This window comes from Equus caballus, chromosome 29 (genome assembly GCF_041296265.1).
Source record: "Equus caballus isolate H_3958 breed thoroughbred chromosome 29, TB-T2T, whole genome shotgun sequence".
In the NCBI taxonomy this organism is placed as follows: domain Eukaryota; kingdom Metazoa; phylum Chordata; class Mammalia; order Perissodactyla; family Equidae; genus Equus; species Equus caballus.
Window position 1 is genome coordinate 17002499 of NC_091712.1, and position 17849 is coordinate 17020347.

The 17849-nt window shown below is 35.5% G+C and overlaps 1 protein-coding gene across 2 annotated transcripts in view; it reads left to right on the forward strand.

The window, feature by feature from the left end:
• Positions 1-2224: 2224 nt before the first annotated feature.
• The window catches only part of EPC1 (enhancer of polycomb homolog 1), a 92179-nt gene continuing 76554 nt past the window's right edge, over positions 2225-17849 (forward strand). For both annotated transcript variants that reach the window (XM_005606850.4, XM_070255457.1), the window contains exon 1: positions 2225-2564. In XM_005606850.4, the coding sequence (XP_005606907.1) occupies positions 2562-2564 (3 nt within the window). In that variant the 5' untranslated portion in view covers positions 2225-2561. The remainder of the gene's footprint in view (positions 2565-17849) is intronic.

Here is a 17849-nt window from a genome sequence, read left to right on the forward strand (position 1 = left end):
GCACATTCTAAGCTCTCAAGAACTATTTGAATAAACAACATGAGAATTATTTGTCCTATGTCTTACAGTGATAATTTTTCCAAAACATTTTACTCTGCATTTTACCTTTACCAAAACAAAAGATGTTCAAATCAGGAATATTGTCTCGAAAATTCTCCCATAGGAAAGTATATAATTAGAAATATACATATTGTGGAAAGTGCACAGAAGATTCTAATCTACAGATAATAAAGTATATGTATATACATATATGTACCCATGCACATCTATGTGCATGGGTACATATATAGGTGTATAATTGTATGTATGTACATATGAATATATGGGTGTGCGTGTGTATGGGGGCAAGAGATGGGAGAGAACAGGGCAGGGCGGGAGAGGTGGAAACACGAGAGTATATAGCGAAAACGGTCCCTAGTAAATTTCTTCTATTGGAGGGAAAACTGCTTAAAAATTTCTCAAGAATCTAATCTAATCTCTTCATTTGATGGCTTGTTAAGGATGTTTCCTTGATTACAATCAAATAAATGTCATTGAAATTTACTTTCATCAGGTCACTATTGGTGACATTACAAAATAAAATGGATATATAGATATTTTCCTTACCATGGTTGTTCATTACATATATCTGAATCCGAGTCTTGCCTGGTCTACTTCAGTTGACGATAGAACATATGCAGTGGATACAGCCCAGAGACCAGGTCTAGCTGTGGTTCTGTCTAAATTGGCCTAGGACCCACACCTGTAGGTGACCTGTCTGGCAAAAGTTCAAGGAGGTCTTTCTAAACACGCAGTGAGCTCTACCTCCTGGTCTGCCGTCTGTCCCTGTCTATTCCAGTCGTCTTCTAATTAGTATGCCCCTTTCATTATCAAAGGTGTCCTGCTTTAGATGACAAAATTACATAGTCTCTCTAAGAATCTTACCTATTAAACGCCAGGCAGGGACAGAGGTACCAGACCAACAAGTGTGTGCGTGTGTCTGTGTGTGTGTGTGTGTGTGTGTGTGTACAAGGGAAGTGGTCCAGAAGAATGTAGGCAATTCTCCACCCCTTTCTTCATCCAATTCCTTTAAACTCTGTTCTATCCTTGGCTCATTAGAAATTTAGCTGGCAAAGAATTTTATACGGGATGTGTTCAATTAACACATATATACAGTATTTGACAAATTTTGATATTTGCTGACTTTTCAACTTTACATTTGCAATCAATCATGGTGTAGCATTCGTTTAACTTTTTTTTTTTTAAGTTTTAGACTTCGTTTTTATTTAAAAGCCCAGTTGCAACCACCGAATGCCTGACTCAGCTCACAACTGGAGATGGAGCATCAAATTTCCCAGCCCACTTCGTTTGAAAGCCTGCCAAGATAGGTGAAAGGCCTTATAAATATGTAAAGCAGGAAGTTCAAATTACAGTCAAGTAAATCTCTAGTGATTGATGTTCTTTTCAAAACAATTTTTTAAGAAAACTAATAAAAGCAGCACATTTCGAAGACCCCCTTCCCCAACGTTTCGCCCAACTTCAGACTGGACAATGTACTTTTAGTACTGTATTTATTTTGGATTTTTACCACTTCCTGGAGGCCAGGAGGAGGCACAGTGGGAGGATCCAAAAACACTCAATACCACAGCCATTTTGTTTGTAAGGCTGAACGGCAGAATTCTGTCAGCCAGTAAAGGTCTTTGAAACAGAATTTTTAAGGAGGAAAAAAAGTATGCCGATTGTTTTTAATCTAACCACCAAAGTCATTATTTTATTTTTATTCTTTGAACAAATGGTAGTTATTATGGCTCACAAATTCTATTTTTACGAGGAATTAAAGCTCTCGGAGCTAAGGGAGTCGCGAATTTTGTTGGAGGATGACTGGCTTCTTTAGGTACCTAATGATGTCAAATCAAAAATATTTTGTTGGAAATAGTTTCTAATTGGCCATCTTTGTATCCAAATTCTATATCGACGTTTGTGAAGTGATCAACAATTTGCTTAAGAAAAGCATTATATTCCGTAAAAACACACACACAAGAAATGAGTGTTCCTTAAGACGTTGAAAGGGCATTTTCCTGAGCTAACAGGCAGTCGTGGGTGCCATTGTTTTGCAGTGTCACTTAATAGAGAGCTTAGACTCTTGTCGTTTGGGTGGCTGTGCTTTTAAAAGCCCTGTGTAAAATGGCACACACACTGCATTTTTTTCCGAGCTGCAGGAGGCGGGGGCCGCGGGGGATAGAGCAGACTGTAGGGACACTGCCCTCCCAGCCAATCGGAGCGCGCCTGCTCGCCATCGCAAAGTTGTTAACCCCAGAGTCTTCTGGCTGCCGCTGCCTCCTCTGCCTTAATCTTCCGTGGATATTTCTCCGATTTTTCCCCAAAGCCCACAGATCTTGGGGGAAGCCACCCCATTTAGCCACCGATCATGGAAGAAAGTATTACTTTTTATTTACCAAATATTTTAAAGATGTTTGAAGATCCATATGCTGCCTGGAGGCTGTTGTTTCTAGGGACACAAGTATCCAGTCTATATTGTTACAATTATTTTTCAAGAACTGGCTTCTCCTTTGCCTACGCTAATGGTAAGTTTGTAATTTTAAACATTTATGTCATTAAATCTTTGAATGAGCCACCAGATAAAAAGGATTTGCATTGTGTTTCTTCTAACAAAACCAATCTTTGTATTTTTCTTTAGCTTTGATCTCTGCACATTCCACCTAATCTTATCTGGTTAATTTTTACCAAAAGAAAAAAATTAGGATTTCTTTTTATTATTAAAGCTAAATATTTATAATATAAATTATACTTTAATTACTGTGAACTACAGGGGAACTCAGCTATTTCAAGATGGACTTGTTTTGTGCCAGCAATGTTGGTAATGCCAAATATGTGCATATCCTCTTTATAAAAATTATGTATTACCTAATTTGTCCAGGACTAAATTATCAGAGCAGGCAAACCACGGATGTAGTTGTTTTTGTTTTTGTTTTAAAGGCCTATTGTGGTTTTCTTGATGGATTACTTGGGTACAAACTACAGAAAAGCTGCCCTTGGTATAATGAAGGTGGAGATTGACATAACCGGGTTTATATTAAGTTATGGCTGTTACTAAATAGTGGATCTTTTATTTGCTGATCAGATCTGAACTTGTCTTCCATGATATTAATTCTTTGAAGCTCTTCCTTAGATAATCTTTGCAGATCTATCTTGTTTTTCTCCAAAACGGTACATTTGGGAGACATTTTGTAATTTTGGGCATTTTTCTATTTTTTTTTCTTTTTGCACACGGTGGGAGATCTTTTTTGTTTTGCATTGATCTGTGTTGGTGGCGCTGTAGTCCTCCTCAACAATTTATGTCAGTTTCACTAAAAGAAAAAAGGAGGAAAAGAAGAGGTGGGGCAAGATTTGATCTATTATCTTTTCCCTTTATTTCCTTAAAGAAAGTTTAATTTGGTCAGAGGAAATTCTTCGGTTGTATTATTTAAATGTTTTCTGTGAACTGTGAACTGTGGGTGAGAACAGACATGTCGTCACAACCAGTCCAGGGAGCATCAGGGACAAGCGTGCACTTTGCAGTTGTGTTTTATCTGATCTGATTATCTCTAGATCAGAATTCTTCAATAATAAACTGTCAGCTTACCCTCTCTTTCCTCTGTGACATTTTGCGTTTTTCTTACATTACAATATCATACAGATTAATGTCTTTTCACTTTAACAAAACGTTTGAGTTTTAGTTCACTGAACATTGTAAAAGTTGAATTTCATTTTGAACCTAGGGATTTCTTAAGTTTACTATTCTAAGTTTCTCCTGGGAATTTTCTAGTAGTATGACATATAATAATGCCTATGTTATTGTTTTTTTTTTTTTGAAGTGATACCTCAGTCGAATTTATATATACTCTCGTTTTAAAAAGCAAATATTTTGGAATAAGATAATTTTTTAAGAATATGTATACAACTGCTTTTAACTTTAAAAATATTGGTACTCACATGCAGGGTAAATCTTTTCCATCTTTGTTCTTATTGAGAGTTATCTGATAAGAGAATATGAGATTTAGGCCCAAAGCCTCCCAAGAACAAAAATGTACATTATGATATGACATGGGATTGACTGGGCTCTGTGAACATTTGAGTTGTTTATGAATATAGTAAGTGTGTCCTTCATTCAAAAAAGGAAGTGAGAGGAATCAGTAATTGTACCTAAAAGCATATTATTTTGCCAACTAAAATAAAAACAACAGAAACAGTGTCCTAGAGCACCTTTCCATGTGACTGAATAGATTATTTCTTGAGAGAGTGAAAATTTCTGGAGTTATTATTAAATGGCTTTGTCCACTTTGATATATGTAAATGCTCATTTCACTGATCATTTAAAATTTTGAAGTAAAAGAATGTGTGAAAAAGACAAGGATTGGTATTTTTGATTTTTGTGCCCCTATAATTTATCTGTATAGCACTCTTTCCTTGAACTTCCAAAAATAGCTATGTATTATGCCTATATTTTGTTTTATTGTGCTATAAAAATTTGAAAATGTTCACTGTAACATTTTATCTCTGTAAAATTTAAATGCCCCGTCAAGACTTGTTCTGACGTTATAGATGATCTATAGAATGAGACGCTGCAGGTGTAAATAGATTATCTAACCCTCTGGCGATGCTGGACAGTTTAGTTCTCGGAAGTTGATCTACTGAATAAAATATACTTCCCAGTATGTTTATTGCTAAAATATTCTGTTATTCAGCTGGTGATATTTTTCACCTTTATTTGTGAAAACTAAAAATGTTTATTTAATGTAGCCCCCCTTTTAAAAACAAACTGATGCTAGAAGTCCATATGTAGCTATGCAATGCTCTTTGTTCTCCTACATCATTGACTATTACATCATTGACTATGAAGTAACCATTATAGTTCAAGCTTCACTTTTTAAAATCATCCATAGACATTTCTATAAAAGATATGCTTCTTTATGTGACTCTTTCATCACCATGTAAGTAAAGAGGTTTAAATTTGTGAGGCAAAAACAATTCAATATTTTATCTTATTCTCCATTTTTAAATCCACCTTAGGCTTCATTTTAGCTCTTGATTCTTTGGCTGTTAATTCTTTTTTTAATTGGCAACATTTTTGTAGGCATTTCGTTCACCAGTTTGGTGTGATTTTGATTAGAATTATTATAATAAACTATATTTTCATCATGAAAAAAATCTTTATTAAATATAGTACATAGGATCTAACTCATTTTCCACAGTAACAGTTTCTAGATCACGAACAATAAAAAATCATTTTTTAAAAATCCTGAAATGTCATTTTAGTCAACAATTGCACACTTCTTTCTTTCTTGCACACCGTTTTATCCTAGATAGTAGCAAGTAGCAAAATTGAGTATATTAAAATATCATATCATTTTTTTCACCCTGCCCATCCCTCTGATGGAGGGAGGGGTTAATGAGTACTGAAATGGCCAAAAAATAGGTTGCAGAAAGAAGAAAGAGATGATGCCAAAGACATGGAGAATTGTAAATCAAATTCTAAACAATAAACCTCAGAAAAATGAACTTGAAATTGTAGAATTTGGTCAATAACAGAAATAAACTCAAAATTTTATTAAAACAATGTAATGAACCAATATAATTTACTAATCTATTAATTTGTATTCATTAGTGTCTTTCGATTGAGGAAACTTTTGAGGGTAGCCAAACCTATTAGGAAAGATGAGATAACAAAGAGGAGAAACATTTACAGAGATATTAAGATGAACTAACACTAAATGCTGAAAATATTAGCCAGGACCAAACTAATATACCTTGGAATGAACTTTTCTAGAGGAAGAAAAATAGCTAAAAATTTTGCCCTCTGAAAACCACATTCAACACAAACCTGAAATTGTATATGTTTCTAATTCCACCACTTCTTGTGCATCCTTACCTCTGCTATCTTGGGTATTTCTTGGGTATTTCTGTCCTTTCCATTAGAATATACAGATTCACTACTTTTCTCAGCATGGTTTTGCAACGGAAAAAAAGGGGGAAATAAGATACAAAATAGGTGTTTGTGTTATGGCTTTGTTTTCTATCTTTCGAAAAAGATTCTCAAATGGAGAATTAAAAGAGAAAGTAAAGCCAAGATAATGATTTGTTTATGAAAAATAAGAAAGGGTGTACTTTATACTTGATTTGTTCAACATTTATTTTTATTTGGGGGTTGGTTTGTTCTAGATTTTCTACCTCCCTATTATGTACTATTACGCTAACAGGCTGGAATAGAATATTAAGAAAAAAGGCAAGGATCCCTGTTCTCATGGAAATTATAGTCCAACATGGTTCAAAGTTCTAAAGATACTTTACATCTAATGACTTAGGTTAGGAGGTTCCCATTTGGGAATGAAAGCCAAATAAGATTTCCGGAATAAAATTTTTTTTTAATTTAAATCTATTTATATAGGATTTAACAAATGTCCTTCTATTGTAGGACTATTGTTTGGGCACCAGATATTCACACAGTGAGGGAAAAGTAGCTCTCAGATTTTAGATATAGCCCAAAGAGATGCTACATAAGTAAATGGTTACCTACTACAAATTCCTGTTGCAAACTGAGAAATAAAACATTAATTTGCTTGAGAAGAGTGATGAAGAGGATCACTCTGGCAGTAGGAATTTTGGGTGTGTCCTTGTGAGGTCTATTTAATGAAAAAATTTTTTTAATGTGGTAGAGCCTTGTTTTGTACATTTTGCATACATTGTCATGAAGTAAATGTCAATGTAAATATAAATTGGGAAATACAGTGTTAAAGGATTATGTCAGAATTACAATACTTATTTTTATTTTAAAATCTTCTGTAATAATTTTGATGATATATATAACAAAATTTTAAAATAGAATCAAACATTTTAATTTATGAATATAATATAATTATGTATTTAGCTAATGGGTAATTAAAACACATCAGTTGTGGAATAGGAAAGTAAGGCTTCTGTTATCCACAGATGGATTGGAGGAGAAGGAATTGTTCATTAAGGATTCTCTATATGTGATTTAAAATGACATCAAGAATAAAATCACCAAAGTATTTTGTCATAGAGCCAATTAACCTATACTAGCTAGAAGTGTTATGTCATTTAGTTTGCTTTTTAATACTGATAGTGGCATAAAAAAATAAGGACATTTATTATTTCAACTGAATTAGTAATCAGGAGGCAAGCCAGTTTGGTTCAATGGCTCAACAATGTTATCAAGCTCCTTGGTAGGTCCCATTCTCTTACGTTGCCCTAATGTCAGCAACATCTTTCCTCATAGCCACAAGATGTCTGCCGTAGCTCCAAGCATCATATCCTGATGTTGCAATTTCCAAAGGGAGGAGAGTTTCTCTTTTGCACTTTTTTATAAGGGAAGAGATTCTTTCCCAGAGGCCCACAGCACATTACTTCTTACCACTCATTGGCCAGGTTTGTAGGACTTGCTCATCCCTAAACCAGTCACTGAGCAGGAGACTGAAATCCCCATGATTGGTTTGGCAGGGAGGAGCTCTTGGAAGGGTGAGCACCTGCTCAGTGTCCAGCACTCGATATAGTTAGCTCCTACTTGCTTTGTATAAACTTTAACTGCTTTGTATAAACATTCTTGAGTGATAAAACATGAATATCTGTTTTCATAGAGACAAGACTGGTCATGGATGCAGCTAATTAAAAAAAAAACAATGGGGCTGGCCTCATGGCCTAGTGGTTAAGTTTAGTGCGCTCTGCTTCAGTGGCCCAGGTGCGGACTTATACCACTCGCCATGGCCATGCAAGGGTGGAGACCCACACACAAAATAGAGGAAGATTGGCACAAATGTTAGCTCAGGTCGAATTTTCCTCAGGGAAAAAAAAAACCATTTTATTAACACTTACTACATTCCAGCCTCTAGGCTAAATGCTAGCTTCATTATCTCCTTAAATCCTCACACAAACTTTGGAGATAGGACAATTATTATACCCATTTTACAGACAATGAAACTGAGAGAGATTTGTCCCAGGTTAGACAGTAAATGAAACAGCTGGAGTTTGAACCTAGGAAGTCTGAAATCAGAGCCTGTGTACTTACCTACCCTTCTATACTGTCACATCAGATATTTGTAAATATATATTCCATAAATTGACATATTTTAAATGCCCTGTATATCACTGCTTGAATGAACCCTCCAGTGAATTATTTTATAAATCTAGTAGTCTTTTCATAAAATAAGTAATTGCCCACCTAATTTATCAATTGTATATGCGTGAATTTTTGTATGTTGAATTTGCTGAGGGTGCACTTATACTGCATCTCATCTCTTCAGGAACATCTTATGAAATTCTTTCAGACATTGAATTTTTCTAGGGGAAAGAAAAGATCAAAGACTAGAGATTCAGTGAGGCCTTGTTGAAGTGGGAAAGTTCAGGATTCGTAACACTAGGTCCACATAGAATATTGACTTCTGTTTCACAACTTACAAGGTCAATTTTACGTCCAAAATGTTTTGATCATTACCAACTTTGGGATGTATGATGTTTAGTCCCCTGAGACATTTTTGGGGGCTTCAATGTATTCTAGATCAATGGATCTCAAACTTGAATGTGGACCAGAATCACCTAAAATGCAGATTGAATGTGGACCAGAATCACCTAAAACCCTCATGTAGGGTTCCTGGTTCAGTTGGTCTGAGGTGGGGCCTGAGAAGTTGCATTTCTAGCAAGCTCCCAGGTGATGTCCATGCTGCTGGTCCAGGGACTCCCCTTTGAGACACTGCTCTAAAGAATCAGATAGTACCTGCCATGATAAATATTTCAGCTTTGAAATATGCCCAGCTTTAAAGGACATCATTTAATATGTGGCAAATATATGAATAAACATATACTGAACCGCTAAATAAGGTGGTCCGGATAGCCTCATCGAAAAGGTGAGAGTTGAGCAATGATTTGAAGGAAGAGTCTTCTTATGCTTCAACATAAATATACATTTGAGATTTATTTGCCTTTATTTATTTATTTGCATGAATATACATATTCATATGTATGTGCATTTTTAAACTTTTTTAAAATAGTGATCCATAATTTACAAATTATTTTTAAAAGCAGGTAAAAATAGAGCTTAGTTGTGCTCAACAGCAAGTTGCATCTGAAAAAGACTCCTGTATCTATGGCATTTTGCTTGTTTTTCTCAAGATTTCTCCCACCAACCACCAATGCCCCACATTCATTAGTAGGACGTGATTTTGATGAGACTGAGAAAGAGAGGCTGCCATGCCAGTGACCTATATTTAGCTCTGAAACTCGGGCCACTGCCCCAATCCACTGGAAACTCTCCATCCTGCAAGATGGGTCACAACCTCCTGTTGAAAAACAATATAGTGTGACAAGGAGCAAAGAGGACCTTTTCCAAGAGCTTAATTGCTTCACTGCTTTGAGACTTAAGAATTTTTCAGTTCTGAAGGCCTTTGCTCATTTTCCATTGAAGTATAAAGTCCAAGAAACAAACTGCCAACATAAATGCACAAAAGAAAATCAGCAAATTCAATTTCCTTGACATTCCCAGGAGCCTCCATAGGCTTTGAGCTATCGTTGCACACCACTAGAGGCCTCGTCAGGAAGCCAGTGTGAAGTACCCCAAAGAGGCAAGAGTAAGTTTGGACTGGCGTGGTCCAGTATCAAAAAGAGTCTTTCAGCACTTATATAATAATATATAATAATAGACTCAGATCATTACGAATGGCCTAAAACTTCCAGAATTGTGCTGTCCAGTACAGTAGTCACTAATCACATATGGCTATGTAAATTTAAATTTGAATTAATTAAAATTAAAAATTCAGTAGCTGTATCTGGCTGGTGGCTACCCTATTGAACAGCAGATTTCTATCTTAGTCTGTTCAGGCTGCTATAAGGGAATACGGTACACTGGGTAGCTTATAAACAACAGAAATTTATTTCTCACACTTACGGAGGCTAGAAGTCCACGATCAAGGTGCTGGCAGATTTCTTATGTGGTGAGAGGCTACTTCCTGGTTCATGCTGTGTCCTCACATGGTGGAAGGGGTGAGGAAGCCTCCTGGGGTCTCTTTGACAAGGGCGTTCATCCTATTTACGAGAGCTCTACCTTCATGACCTAATCACCTCCCAAAGACCCCACCTCCAAATACCATCACATTAGGGGTTAGGATTTCAATATGTGAATTTGGGACATTGGTGGTTGGTGGGATTCAACATATGAATGAACATTCAGTCTATAGCAATTTCCATGATTGCAGGAAGTCCTATTGGTCAGGACTGGTCCTTCAGACTGTGGCAGGCTCACACTGTTTCACCAGTGGTTCTCAACTCAGCCTATACTTAGAATTACCCAGAAACTTAAAAACAAAATGCCTGCACCACACCCCCAGAGATTCTACTTGGTCTGGGATGGGATCTGGGCATAAGCACTTTCCAAAAGCTGTCCATGGGATTCTAATACGCAGCTGGGTTGAGAATTGCTGAGTTACGCTACTGAGGTAAGCCACTAAACCAAAAATTTGAGATGTCAGTATATTAAGTGCTGCTACTTATCACCTCAATGTTTCAAAAGCTGTAATCCGTCTCCTAGGAAAGTTCAAACCAAAATAAAGAATAACTGTACAGTCAAACCAGTTCTGTGGGGGTAAAACATTAAATTGACTGCCTAGTGAAAACTAACTTTAGCTGGAGAAAAACAGCCCAATAGCCACTCTTTAGTTATGTTACTTGATGTCCTCAAGGGTGAGTCTTGTATATTGAAAGACTATTATGAAGTTAATTTGAGTTTTTAAAGAATAGTATGAAATTTTTTAAAGTTACATATCCAAAGGTAGTTCTTCCTTATGTTTTTAAACTTTTCTACAAATCTTATCATATTTATAAAGCTTGCAAATTTTAGAAATCATGGTCTTTTAAAATTTGGTATCATTTATAGCATTACCTCATTAAACACCTCCCAACTTTTTTACTCCATTTATAAATTTACTACAGGTGATTGCCTCCTTTGGTACTTAGTAAGCATTTTCAAGAAATTAAGAAAGTCTTACATATTTCATAAAATTTAACTTCTAAACAGTATGGTAATTCTTAACTTCTCTTTAATGTTTCAACACTACATATAACTTTGTAGGAGTTGTACTTAAAAGTCTAATAGGCTGACCTCTTACTCCGCTAGGTCAAATGTTCTTAAACAGAACAATTACCTACACTAAAAGAACATTTCTGTATTTACTCTAAATCTTTCTGGAGTTACAAGATTCTTACCTACTAAGAAAACAGTTATGTCCTACCAACAATTTTAGGTGTTGCCTTCTTAAGTGAATTTTTTGGTCTGCCTTCTCAACTTATTGAGGTTTCTCGATAAGCAAAGGTTTTGGTTGGAGCACACTAGATCCTTGTCTGAGCCACTGATGTGACATGCTGAGCCTTATTTATATTCGCTATATCAGGGGAAGAAAAGTATTCTCAAAGCCTACTTGCCTAAGATATTGATCACATCTTTACTTTTTTTCAAGTCAGGTCAGAATCTTTGGTCCCCACACAGGCAGCTACATCAAATGACAAATACTTAGATTTTGCATTGCTTGATCTTTTAGAATATAAAACTGTCTTTTATATCTAAATGTAGAGACCTTTGAACTTGGCACAATCCTACATTCCTTCACATTCTGTCTTGCAAACTCTTGCAGATATTAACAGACACTTAATCGACACTGAATCTCTCTCGTGGCTTTGTCTGACTACATGATCAGAATTTCCAAGCTTATTCTATTGAGGTTTTTTAACTTCCAAAATAGTTGACTAGAACCTCTCCATACACATTTCTATTGAAGACATTATGAGAACACTTTAAGTACACAACTTTGACTGCTCTGACTTCCTTAGTTCTGCCTTTTACTGTGTGTATAACTCTGGGTCAATTACGTAACTGTCCAGACCCTTCGTTTCCTCTTCTATGAAACAAGGTAATGTTACCTACCTCACTTGCTGTTGTGAGACTACAATGAGTTAATGCATTTAAAGCACTCAGAACAGTGCCTGACATGTCATAAGCACTCAATATATGTTCTAGGTTCATTCTTTTCATAGACACCCCTGATTTCAGGGATCAAAATAGGCCTTACACAGTGTAACGGGAATTAAAAAGATCACCCCATTCAGGTGTGTGGATGTTGCACCATTAGAGAGGATCCCATTATCCTCTCCAGGTACTTTATTAAAAGTCAATACATCAGGTAACCTTTCTAAGAATTAAAGTTTCTTTGTTATCTGCTCTTCACTCACTAAATAAATCTTTATTGAACTTCTACTACATTAAAAAAAAAACAGCAACATTGTGCTGAGTCTTAAAGGATTAAAGAGAGAACGGGAAAAGAGAAGCATTTAGGAATTGGGGTAAACTTCATGAAGAAGGTAATTTTCACAGGAGCCTTGAAAGACGCGTAGGTTTTCAACATGCAGAAACTGACAGAAGACATTCCAGGTAAAGAAAGCAGCATGAGCACAGGTGAGGAGGAGAAAAACACACAGCGTTTGGAAATATCAGCTAGAAGGCCAGCGTGAGTGGACAGTAAGCTGTAACATGCAGGGTTAGAGCCTAGGACAGCGAGACCCATAATGTGAGTCTCATAGAACCGGCACAGGAAGGTCTGGAATCCCACCCTAAGGAATCTGGATGTGGTGCCAGAAAATGGTGTGAGATATAAAGGAGGGAACTGCCTCTTTCTTCTATTAATCTGTTTACCCCTTAGCCTGGTAGAGGAAAACTCCAATAGTCTGGATCTCTGGCCAGGTAAGTTTTGACGGGAAGAGAATAGAAAAGGTTGAAAGTTTGGGACAATTTTCAGTTAGTGTGGACACCGGACAGCAGGGGGCAGCATAAGGGCACTCAAAAGTTGAAAGAATGCATAAGGGATTTGCTTCTGTGATATTTCTTGACAATTACAAATTTACATCTCTAAGGCTACTTATGTTAATAATAATTTAGTATTCTTTTCCCAAAAATGATTAGAAATTAAAAGAGAAAAGAAGAAAACAGGCTGGCTAATGACAATGAAATTGCTGTTTCTTTGAGAGCATAAAAAAAGACAGTTGTATATGTATTATTTCTTTTCAAATGAGGAGGAATTTAGAGTTCATGTAAATCTGAAAATGTATACATTTCAATTGGAAAACCTTTATATTACTCTTTAAGATTTTGCATTTTTTTAAATTATGCTTGTTCAGCCACACTATGTCAAAGGAACGAGTGAAAAACTGGGAATTGTCTTAAAATAAAATTTTAGTTAAATAATGAATAGAAATTTTAATATACAGTCTATTTTACATACCAAATATGTGGAATTTTAAATTTTGATTATTTTATGATTATGAAATTTTTGGACTTCTAAATGAAATTTTTTTCTTCATATCAAAATTTAAGACTACCTAGACTAAATTTCCTGGGATTTTTCTCATGAAATCCACCTCTTACTAACCTTTTTAAAAGTTTGGATGGTAAGCGATGTTAAGAGTGGAAAATTGGAAGTTCCATGTAGATTTTTTTAGCTCTAGAATTTGCCATTTCAAATGCTACTTCACACCCACCAGAAAAACTCTCTCAAGTGTGCGAGGAAGATGGTATCACGCTGCTTCATACACAGCACACTTAGACACTTTCTCTTTCTTTCTCTTTGTTTCTTCCTGATTCTCTCAGTGTCCACCATACAGGCTTAGGAGGCTGTGACCCCTGTGCGGGTGGTCCTTTCCTTCACTCATTTCACTTTATTGTATATGCTTCTTTCCATGTATTGACATAATACCTTATGCTTGTCACTTTAAATGGCCACATAAATTGATGGCTGGCTATTCCATAATTGTTGAATATTGATTTCCAACTTTATTAAGGAAACTCTGAAATGATGAATAAACTTTTAGATAGTTTACATGAAAATTACTTCTTAAATATCATGAAAAGAGATGAAAATAAACTTCTTTGTAAATTTATGAAACATTTCCTATTTATTTTATTTCGATCATTGTAAATCTGAAAATATAAAAATATCAAATTATTTACAATGTTACCTTTCAAACCAGGATATGCTAGGATAGACACACAGGACATACCCTGTTTGGTTTTACAGGAACTAAGCTCCTTAAGGGCAATAACATCTGTTCTTTTGTATCTCCCATGGTTCATAACATAATGCTTGCACAGAGGTGGGGCCCAATAAATGCAACAATGTTAGGAAAACATTAAAGTAAGCGAAACATAATCTAGTTTTTTGATGTAAGATTTAAATATACTGTTCATATTTTCATCCTACTTTTCAAATTGTTAAACTGGTTAAATTGTTACTATTGTTGTTGTTGTTACTCCTGTTGATATTTTTCTCATTGCCTAGACAATACTATTGTGTTATTTAGTTTGTTGACATAGAAATTCCCTGCATTTTTCCAGTGGGAATATCAGACTAATTACAGACCTTTCATTACTAGACTTAATTATTTTGATCATTTCTGCTTTAGCTTTTATTTTGAAGTTTATATCTTTCTTTTCATAATCATTCTGAATTTTTATTTTCCAGTTTTAGTGATATATTCGTAAGCTACATGGATTTCTCAGATCACACTTGACCATACTAATGGCAAAGCTACTGCTACTAAGCATCCTATAAGAACCTTCTGTTTAAGCATCAAGTGTTACTAATTACCAGCTAACAGAGCATAACATCTTTGACCCACTCAGTGAAATTACTCTTCCTAGAGCATATGTTCCAGGACTTTATTTGCTCTTATGCCCTTCTTAAAGGCTTTCTATACTATGTAAACATATAGTCAGGAAATACTAAAGGCATATTTTCTACAGAAATCATATCAAATTTAATTTTCTCTTCTTAGCTTTTTACTTTTAAAATTTTTCGTGTATCCCCACTTTTTCCTACCAACTATAGAAAAGGAGAGACAGTCATAAAATTTGAGAGTTGGAAGAGTTGGAAGGGATCATCAAGTCTTGGTCCTTCTTTTCAAAGTTCAGGGGACTGAGGCCCAGGGGGATTAAGATCAAGGTCATACAGCTGTTTGGTGGCAGAACCAGGATTGGAACCTACATATTCTAAAATAAAATGCTCATAAATCACTGTGTAATACAGGTGAGATCCCAAGCATGGAATATTTTTTAATTCACTGATGACTCAGTTATGAAAAGGTACTATGGCTTAAAAAGCCTTATGCTTTTTAAAAATAGTCTTAAGAGCCAGCCCTGATGGCCTAGTGGTTAAAGTTCGGTGCGCTCCACCTCAGTAGCCCAGGCTCAGTTCCTGGGCGCAGAACCACACCACTTGTCTGTCAGTAGCCATGCTGTGGCAGAGGCTCACACAGAAAAACTAGAAGGTCTTACAACTAGAATATACAGCTAGGTACTGGGGCTTGGGAGAGGCAAAAAATAGTCTTAAAAATCCACATGATGGAGACAATACCATTATAAAATTAAACTCTTTTCTCTATACTTAAAATTATTTTGTTCTTTTATTCCCACTGAGAATTAGGAAAAGAGAATTTTAAGGAAAACCATTATACAATGTATAACTATACAACATAGCTGTATATATTGTAGAAGAAGAACCATTATTTTTCAAGTAGACCATGAAAGTTTACTTATTTGAAAAAGCACAAATTATGGAACAATCCAAGAATATAAAGGCAAAGAGAGTTCTATGAAGATGGAAGAAGGGTAACTAGATACTGCAGAGGCACACAGGGTGTCCCTACAAGCCTGATGTAAAGAAGAATGTGTGTATGTGTGCACACTAGCATTTTTGTGAATGGAAGGAGAAAGGATAGGGTTAGAAAAATTATTCAAGAAGGAATACTTCTTCACTCAGCATTTCTTTCTTTTTAAGATCGGAGTTTTGAGTGTTTTTGTTCAAGGGGAAGAAGGACTGAACAGCTAGTGTAAATCCAGTTTAGCATTGTTGTTAAAATGAAGGTAATTAGGACCTGGTTCAGCCTACTCAGGGGCAACCAACTTTCCATCCTCCACTGGAAACTATCCCTTAGTTCTTCTTTAAGAAAAACACTCAGCTTTTTTGTGAACTAATAATGTCTAATACTTACTGAAATGTTACTATAACAACAGGCACTGAAGCTATCTTGTAAGATTTAGCAGGGATGAAATGAGATAATGCCTATAAGTTCCAAGCCCAAAGTAAGAGCTCAGTAAATTTGGTTACATGGATTATTATCTATTCCAGATAATACTTGGAGGGTATGCAGTATTGCCACGTTGCAGAGGAGGAAGCTGAAATGCATAGAAGTCAGGAATTTAAGTTTACAGAGCTAGGAAAGAGCAGAGTTGAGGTTCAAACCCAAACCGTCTGACTCTGGAGCTAGCGCTTTTAAGCACCACATTACACTCTGTCTTTTAGCAATTTGTTTTCTTAAAACTCCTGCGTATCATCTACTAGAAACCCAGAATGCTGAGTTAAAAGTGGAAGAAATTAGTGAGCAGAGAAAATTCAGGAAGAAAACATTTTTATTGATTTTTCTATTCTAAATGGAGTGATAACAAAGAGAAAATTTTGAGAAAATTACATTAAAATTATAAAAATTTATAATTGTAAAAATTATAGTACAGGTACATTTCATCTCAAAACAATTCAAACGTCATAGATTTTCTAATCTTATATATTGTGCTAGACACATTATGAGTGCTAGATACTTTCTAGAGTAATTGAAAAAATACAGCAAGATAAATTAAAGAGGTCCAACAAGACTATTGAAAAACAAGTAAAATGGGTGAATTTTGGTGTTGTCTTAAAAATTTCCTATTTAAGGAAATGTCCAAAGGGCCCTAGTCTAACAATCAAATCTGTGATCAACTGCATGATTTGAACACATCACAGATTTTCTGTTCCAATATGTTATTTTGGGGCATGTATATATATGTCCTTTCTAACCACTATGGTGAAATTGAAATAAAATATATATTCTTCCTTATATTTATGTAGCACTTTGCAATTGTCAAAGATTTTTCACTCTATTATCTCATTTGTTCTAGACCAAGCATATGAGATACTCAAGGCTCCGAGATTAAATCATTTCCATAGGGTCATACTGCTGGTAAATGGTAGATACATATTTAGTTTAGCATCCAGATCTTCAAACATGGAAGCCAGTGTTCATTCCAGTGCGTAATGCTGTGTCTGCACTCTGTTGCTACTTTAAATGCAAAATGTTACTTATCATTTGACTGTTTTTGCACAAAGCACTCACTATGAGGGAAACAGTAGCAACCTGTGCAGAGAGGCCCTGACCCCTGGGAAGCTTGCTTGACCTGATTTGGAGCCGCAGAAGTGCCTGGGTGACCGCCTGATGAATCATTTGGCGAAAGGGGGAAGGGTGCAGCAGAGCCCCTTGTGGATTTTCACTTAGGAATGATACAATACTAAATGGAAACAAAACAAAAAGACTCTAGGAGATGAGTATAATATTTTACAGAAATTAGTTTTATATATATGTATCTTGTTGGTCTTTGGGTTCATTTGAGGATTTCTTAGTTTTGTTTTGTTTCCTTAGCTAAGAGTTTTGAAGCCTTTACAATCAATGTTATGTTTTATACCACACATAGAAAAAAAGCTCAGAAAAGCAAAATGATGTATTCAGAGGAATAGGATAAAAATATCCTTAAAAAATAGCTCATGTTTATTGAGCATGACTTTGGTGTCAAGTTCATGCTAAACTCTTTGCATTAATGATTTCATTGAATCAATGTGAAAACCTGGGTGACAGATTCTGTCGTGATTCCTGTTTTACGGATGGAGGAACGGCAGCTCCAAGAGCTTAAATTAGAGTAAAATCTCCAAATACAAGTTCAACGCGTTCCTTTT